General features: G+C 40.1%; 1 protein-coding gene across 1 annotated transcript in view; it reads left to right on the top strand.

Moving 5' to 3' along the window:
* LOC126215049 (peroxidase-like) overlaps positions 1 to 5,788 on the top strand; it is a 276,437-nt gene extending 270,649 nt beyond the window's left edge. Inside the window, exons 14-15 of the mRNA XM_049941691.1 lie at positions 501 to 606; positions 3,337 to 5,788. Coding sequence (XP_049797648.1) covers positions 501 to 606; positions 3,337 to 3,454 — 224 coding nt within the window. The 3' untranslated portion in view covers positions 3,455 to 5,788. The remainder of the gene's footprint in view (positions 1 to 500; positions 607 to 3,336) is intronic.
* The last annotated feature ends 3,030 nt before the right edge of the window (positions 5,789 to 8,818 follow it).

The raw sequence follows: 8,818 nt of genomic DNA on the forward strand, positions 1-8,818 counted from the left end.
GCGTTAATTGTGGTCCCAGCGATTCAGCTCCGACAACGAGGTGGAAGAAGACGATCATAACTTTCTGAACAGCATGGCAGCGATCTGGTATGACATGGGCATACAAAAACTGCCACAGCGTCTACAAAAATGCGTCGACAGAAATGGTGATTATGTCGAAAAATAGCTAAATGTTCAAGCTGTAAACTGATGTAAACCATTGTAGAAATAAACAGGTCTACGTTCTCATAAAAAAATAGGAGGCCTTACCTTTGGGATTACCCTCGTATATGCAGAGGTAGGTGCAGATGTACGAGGGGGTATTATTTCCATTCGCGGAACAATGAAAATTAGTGGTTATAAATCAGAAGTTCATACAGGGATGCCTGTAGCCTGGAATAGAAACCTACCTACAACTCCTCATTGTCAGTATTACAACCAGCATAATTTAAGCATGTGTTGAATTGTACTGGTAAGACAGTGAAACACCTCATCTGACTGTATTACCTGTTCCTTTGCAGACCAACTTCAGGAAATCAGGAAGGCGAACATGGCCAGGCTGCTGTGTGACAACTCAGATCACGTGAAGAGTATGCAGCCACGAGCGTTCGAGAAGATCAACCACGGGTGAGTATTGCTCGACGTTTGCCACTTGTACACAAAAACAACATGAATTAGACTATCCACACCACTGCTTCATTGACAGTTATGATCGAAGAGCTATGTAGTAGAGAGCTTTTACACAAAATAGCAGTTATGATAACTAAAAAATGAGTGCCCGCAGGGATCAATTGATGGACCAACTTATTAACTGCATTATATTCGTTGGAATTTACAACTACAAGTATGCCCGAGTTCACAACGCAGCTTCCCAGTTAACTGGGGTACTAGAGTTGTGGAACAGACAGCTGTTACACAAACAAGTAGTTACGATAACTTAAAAACAGATGCCCACAGGGGTTAATTTGCAGACCTATGTTCTAGTACTTTACAATAACTTATGAACTGCATTGTACGAGTGAAATTTGTTTCTTTCGATGGAAACAGTATGTGTGTACGTCAACACACCACTATGCTGAGTGTACTCTCCTACTCCATTATTCATACGCAGTTGTTGACCAAAACAGTACAAACATTTCCTTATGAACACTCCATTTCGGAACATGTTACTTTGTTACTTTTCTCTAGTTCCAAACAATTTTTGGAAGTTTTCTGAGCCATCAATCTATAGTCACTACAGAGCTGTATTGATTTGTCGTCCATCATGGTGGATTTACAGATTTCCGACAGAAAACTGTCAATACTGCCTCGTTGGTGGCTGTAATACAAGGTACACATCTACTACGATATCTAGTTGTTCCATATGTAATGTCATTGCAGCATGCAAAATTCGCTGAAAATCTTCATCTACTAAATACAGCACTGAAAATTTAACTCGCTTTAGTTAAGTTTTTGGGTGTTACATGGATCATGTTCACAGCAATTTGTTGTGATGTGGCACTTGTTGAAAGGATTACAAATAAACCCTAAATGCTAGCTATTTACATAATTCTTTTTTTTTAAATCATAACCTACAACGAAATTTGATAAGACTAACGCAACCACATATATCTACTCAGAAATTCGATTATTGGTTAGAAGGTGTTATCACACAGGTTATTTTAAATTGTTTCTCAATTCGTTTTCTATCAGTATAATTTACAAGAAATGTGGTCACATATGTATATGGTTGCGTACTTCACTCCTTTCTGTACAAGAATAAGATTCAGTTTTGGTAGAGTCTGTTTTAGTTCACAGTGTTGCATTTTGGAATTCTGTTATGGCTTTCAAATTGAACCTGATTCTCCACAACGAACTTCAGAGGAGATTTCGTGTATCCTGACAGTGTTAGCGTGTTTAGTTTTTTAAACAGTTTTCTGTATCAAATCAGAGGATGGACATCACGTAGTATGCTTACAACAGGTTTTTGTACAAATGCATACTTTGTATCTATGCGTGGAACTCCCTCAGAAAATTATTTCACATAATATCAGTAAACTGTAAGCACGCAAAAGAAGCTGATTTTCTAATGCTTCCTTCATAAAAAAACGTAACTAAATTCACTTATAGAGTTTTCCGAATTGTGGGAGCAAAGCCATGGAGACGCTAGCGCGTCATCAATCTATTATTTTAAGATAGGGCATTAATGGTCGAAAATGAAGATTACAGGAGGTAAATCAGCTAACATGGCCCTGGTATCATAGTGCTGTTGCTGGAGTCCAAATGAATCTGCCTCAAAATTCACAGCTGTTTACATGGCTCCAGGGCACATCTGTTGCACTATTACCCAGTCCTCAGTTGCGTAGCTGACACTATGGTTCTCGCCCTCTTCTAGTGACAATTCTTTTACTGCTGTGCAATGCATGTATTGCCAAGCACAACTATCATGTCTCATAATCCTTTGCATACATGTTGCTATAGCTTACAAGTCACCACACTAGACTTACCAGCCAGCAGTAGCTATCGCAACAGCGGCTTTCTTACAGATTCCTACAAGTTTCACTTAAAACTAAGTAGTGATACTACAACACTTTCAGCGTTTGAAGTCATTATCAACTAGGCATGACAACAGAAATAGAAAGAACTCGGGGGCACACAGATGGGATCGTCACAGATGTGTATAGCCCATAAAAAGTGTAACAGGAATAATCAAATAATCTAAATGGGACTCATAGGAAGAAGGATGAGGTTTTTTCAACACTGTGTTGAGTAATTTAGAGATTCTGCTTTCGAAGAATACAATGGCCCATCATGGTGCCACCATCCATCTCATTTTAGGATTGTGAGAATAAGATAAGAGGGAACAGGGCACATGCAGAGCAGTATACACTCATCATATTTCCCTCGCTCAGTACGCAAATGGAACAAGAAGTATGATAATGGTATGAAGTATGGTACCCTCTGCCATGCACTGTATGATGGCTTGAGGAGTGAATATACAGATGTATGGAGCGCTACCTAGAGAAGGAATATGCAGTTATCTGTAAAATACCCTAAGTGGAGTTTACCCTATTTATAGTGCATTACTGGTGGTTACCCATTACCCATTACCACAAATTGTGAATTGCATTTTATGTATGGAGTAGCAGGGTATGGTGCCTGAAAAATCGAACGATTGTACAGAGAAAAGTATAGGAACAAGGTGACTCAAAGTGGAAGAAATTTATTGCTGTCGAAGGACAATCTTGTATTTTGGATCTGAAGATGCATAATTGGGCCAAAACACATAATTATAATATTAAGAAACCCGATATATGCTGTCTTTCAATTAAAATGTGACCTCATCCCTTAGTAGACTTTACCATTCCACTGTTGCAGAAACCCAATCGTGCCGTGCGACTCGCTGCCAGCTGTGGACCTGAGTGCATGGCAGGAGTCCGGTGGTGATGGTGGCCACGGAGGAGAGTCTGCATCGCTCTGGTACTTCAAGAAGTGAAGACCCGAGGGTCGCCAGTGGACGAGGACCTCCGCACACTCCAGGGTCAGGCTGCCTCGCTGGAGAAGACTGCCTCGAGCCCCTCAGCACCAGCTGTGACGAGGCCCCAGATCCTGGATGTTTGGTTCTCTGAATGGCCAGTTGGTGTCCTCCAACTATCGTTATCATCAATGCTCTCACCATCCTCATCCACATCATCACCCTCGTTCACAGTGTCTACCGCATATCATCACCTTTGGTCACCTCAAGAATATTGGCATTGAGAGTCAGTCGCCAAGCGGTCTACAATGTAAAATTCTGTATTCCCTGAACTCTTCAACATATGCATTTGAAAACAGCGAAATATCGTGAATCTTTGCGGCCATTTCTGTAACTGGGCACTGAATTGAAGTTTAGCCCACTGACCACAATAACTAGTATCAAGATGAGAATGGTCATTGCTTTGTAGTCAGGATTTGCTTTCTTGAGGTGAGCAGTCCAAGTTTGTCACTGGTCAGTTAGACCTATGGTTATCATTAATGTCTCAGCACTTATGGCCATGTGTCTGTTGCAGATCATGTTGTGCATCTGATGTAGGTCCTAATGAGTGAATTGTGACTGAAGTCTGGGACCCGATTTAAATTCATTAATGTGGCCCTTCATGACATAATCAGCCAATTCTGTATGGCCACATAGGCGACCATGCACAATATCTTCCTTGCAGCTGAAGATCATGCAGAAACCTTGACCCTTAGTTTCTTTTTATTTTGGTAAGTTAAATGGCACAGCTTTTGACCACCCACTTGTGATTTACTTATTTATTTAGTTCGGCTTGACCCTTTTGGATGAAGAGTAACTTGTTCAGTATACCTTCTTACTTACCAATACTTCTTAACTCTCTATCTCCTCCTTGGTTTCTCTGCTTTTGTGACCTTAATTGTCACCCTTGCGTCAATCGAACTTTCCACATCTTCCTGTTCAACATGGTCTCAGCTTCAAGACATACACTTGTAATTTGCAGGCAACTACGTCCTGAAATTTTCTCAATGTGGCGTAAACCTCTCATAGTGTCTGTGATAATTCTGATGGCAGGAAATTCAAAGAGATCTTTCAGATCGCAGAACACAGTTTCATTGCTTCTCCAAGCAGACTATATGTGCTTGAACTTCTTCAGACTTGGTTAATTTGACTAACGCCACTGTATGGATCCACAGTGACGTAATCAACCACTGTTTTATCACCAGTAGTAAATGTGAGGCACTAAAGTTCCTCCATGTAGCTTCGGCATTGCTATTTCACATGCTGTGAGACAGTTTATTTTTGTTGCCACTTTAAGTCTCAGAGGCACAAGCAAAAATGCCAATAGCTTGAAGAACTCTGATTACTGCAGATATCCTGACAATAAACCCTTAATTTTTAGTTCCTCTTCATATTTCCAAACAGCATACTGTATGTATGTAAACAATTTTTGCGTCTTTCTGTTGGCTTCACTGAAAAAAGAAGCCATGTTGTTGATCTGTGAACCACTTTTACCTTCCTTTGCAATTTTTCCTCCTCATCTGCAATGGGGTGTCTACATGGTTTAATAGTGGGTACACTCCTTTTTAAATGGGTATAGTTTTCCATTTCACAACCATAACTGTCACTTAAGTAACTTATATCTTTTCTAATAATTTCGCCCAGGAATGATGCTTGGTGTCAAAGCCATCCATAGTTTGTGACAACTTAAATTAATGTTGATTGGCACACAAATTATTTCTCAGCATGGACCAAACAACTGAACTGACTTTGAGTTCTTCTAAAACATTTAATTATTAAACAATAAATCACATTTTAGCCCCTTTTTCACAAACTTGCAAAGTTGCAGAGGGCGCACGATCAGAGTTACAGGCTCATTCTCCAGTGTTACTGTAGAGAGCATTGTAAATACCATTGTTATAGCAGTAATGGGCTTGGAACGGAAAGCACGTCGCTACCTTACACATTTGACTGTTATCTGAAGTTTTATTCTAGACTGCATAAGATTCCTTTCTTTTTGGACAGCCAGAACTATGTAGACCGTTTGTGCTTCTTTAGACTCCGCCTATGTTCTTTGTTGAACTCGTATTGTTACCAAAGTCATACTTTTAAAAAAATGGTAGAGCTATTTATTTTTGATAAAATGGATGAAACTTATTCAGTACACAAAGGCTACAAAAAGACAACTCCAACTTTCCTCACATACAGAAACCTCCTTCTCCGTTATGTTTGTCCACTTTTGTTATATATATTCCCAGATATTTATATACTGCTTAACGTGTTTTTTCCTACAAAAATATATGTAATTTTCTTGGAAATAAACATATTGTTACAACAGCTGATGTAAGACATTCTTTCTTCCTACAGAAAAATTGCCATTTGTGTTGAATGTAGTTCTAAGTAATTCAAGCAATGCTGGAATGACAGATAAATTTTGCGACTGCTGGTAGATTTGATCCTGGGTCGCCTGGAAAAATACTGTCTACAACGATTTTTCAAATAATTGTTAAGGGATTATCTGCAAATGGACTCCTCGTTTGTTTCGAAAACACACGTTAAATTCTTTTCAGACTTACAAACGGAATAACGTCAAACATACAATGCTACAGTGTAGGTGTGGCCAAGATTTGCACCTTTCCAGCAGACGTGTGAATGATACTGAAACAATGCGAAGGCGTTACACTCGAGAAACTTTAGATTTTATCACTAGTGTTTATTCTCAACCTTCTATTTTCCTGCCCAAGCAATAACTTTATTACTAAATCCAGTACATACGGTAGACAGTGCTAATACACTGAGCAGAACTCCAAAAAGCTTTACATAAAGGCATTAAACATTAAGTTGAGATGTTAATAAATATACATACATTTCGATTTTCGAATATCTAATACGAGGGGCCTTCAATAAATAATGCAACACTTTTTTCTCGGCCAATTTCGGTTGAAAAAATGTGAAATTCGTTGTGGGACATCTGGGAATATTCCTGCTTCAGCCCCTATAGTTTCAAGAACTTCCCATAGAAGGCGGGGCCTACGTAGCGACCGGGATCGCGTCTCTAACAGAGGTGCCTTCCAGGCAGAGAGCTGTCATTGAGCTTCTTTCAGCGAAAACCAGAGCATCGCAGATATTGTAACGTATTTCTATCTTTACGACGTTTCTCATCGAGCCATATACGTTATCTCGCATTTCTAGCTGCTTCTCTCACACAAAAAATGATAAAAATTCAGAAATTCACGGTCGCCACCAGCCCAAGCCATTCCTAACCATTTAGAAAAAAACGGAGCTGGAAAATTATTAGTTTAATTACTTTAATAGTTTAATTACAAGTATGCACATTTCTTTAAGTAGCCAGATAAATAGCACTCCTGGTCGTGCATGAAGCAACTTCATTAATTCAGGATTGGAAATCGGAGTAAGTGGGTAAGATAAACACCACAGAATTTATCTTTCACGTAGATTCTTTATTGTATCTAAGTATTTGGTAGCCCATCCTAACCACACATAACTGGTGCCTGACTAGAAATATTTAAGTAAGAATTACGTGAGAATGTAACACAGCTCAATGTAACTACAGCAAGAAGAAACACAGAAAACGGGGGTGGGAGACAATGATAGTATCATCTCCTTTGCATTCATACCATAAAAATATCTCAGTGAGGCTCGCATTACGACTCTACGCATGCACTATTCTGGACAGAGGTTTAACCAATGCACGAGGTTGTGCGATAATTATTCAACATACTCACTGCGTCGGCTGCTTGCAAACGGCCGAACTAGGGTACGTGATACATTCCGAATCAAACTGTTGTGCTACTTTGTAGAAAGCGCACGAAAGAACACTCTTGCCAAAATTATAGCTCATTAAACAAGGAAACTGTTAAAATAAAGCCTATTGCGGTGCCGTGGTGGACCAGAAGGGTCACTGATTACCAAACACGTGGCACAAAATCTACACACAAAGACAACAGCAACTTCCACAAAATACAAGATAAAAATCATTAAAAATCATACTCGCTTCAACACAGTATTACACTCACGTATGCTTGAAGTGATCCTAACCAGATTTTCCCAATCAGATTTACCGTTTGAAATCCTTCTTCATCGTTGTTCAAAATGAACAAAGTAACTTCCACACTTTTAACTCAAACACCCAAAACTCGCCTATTTAAAGCATTATAATTATGGTATATTCGTAAAAATAACTCGATTCACACGCTTCAGTTAAGCTGAAGTTCTTAAGTATTTCAACAGTTAAACATAACGAAGTCCTAGCTCAACCTGAAACCCCCCTTAACCCCCTGTATTCACCAAGCGTTCACCGAAGACTGTCGCTTTCTCTATCGAGATTACCTAGCTGCCCGTGCAGCGGAAACTACCGGAGGGGTACCCTCCGTCACCAACCTCACACACAAAAACAGCCTTCGACACAGCCTTCGACTAAGATGGGTAAACCTCTCTGTTCAGGTCATCCTGTGCTCTCCTTCGAACGAGATGCAACATCGTCTGCTCCCAGCAGACGATGACCAACTCAGCGTTTCCCACAAAACACAACCGAAACCCCACATTAAAACACACATATAATATCCAATAATGAAACGTCCCCTTAGAAAAATTAATGACTTACTTTGCTAATAAATCATAGCGTGTAGGCTTTCACGGCCGGCGTCTTCAGTAATTAAAACTTCCGGGCTAAGAGGCCGTGGTCCAATAATAGAAATACTTCTCCCTGACGTTTCGTTTCCAGCTGCGGGAAACATCATCTGAGGTGAGTCTACGACTGGCTGCTAGGCCGTGGAGGTCCTGTTTATATAGAGCGCGTAGAGGGCGCCACCACTCGTCACGTGTTGTCAACAGTAAAACTATCTCTGGCTGGCGTCATTACTCTCGATCGAAGGTAATCGATTGTCACATCTATGGTACAGAGTCGATCGCCATATCTTATCTAGCTTCAAGCCTTCTTCTTTCCTGTTAAAATTATTGTGGTGTTTAAAAATCTCTACAGCCTCTCTATACATACGTGCATAATAATGCGATGTCTTAGCTAGCACGCTCGTCTCACTAAATTTTATTTCATGGTCACCCGTTTCAAAAACATGTTCCGCTACAGCCGATTTGTCCGTGTGTCCCAGTCGACAGTTCCTTTTATGTTCAGTTAGGCGAGTATTGATACTTCTTTTTGTGGTTCCAATATAAACCTTCCCACAACTACACGGAATCTTATAGACACCAGGAGTAGCTAGAGGGTGTCGTGCATCTTTCGCCGATCTTAAGCATTCACTAATCTTCTTGGTGGGTCTGAAGATTGTTTCAACTCTGAACTTGGCCAGCACTTTCCCGATACGGTCCGTAACATTGTGGATGAATGGA

This window comes from Schistocerca nitens, chromosome 12 (assembly GCF_023898315.1).
Source record: "Schistocerca nitens isolate TAMUIC-IGC-003100 chromosome 12, iqSchNite1.1, whole genome shotgun sequence".
Taxonomy (NCBI): Eukaryota; Metazoa; Arthropoda; class Insecta; order Orthoptera; family Acrididae; genus Schistocerca; species Schistocerca nitens.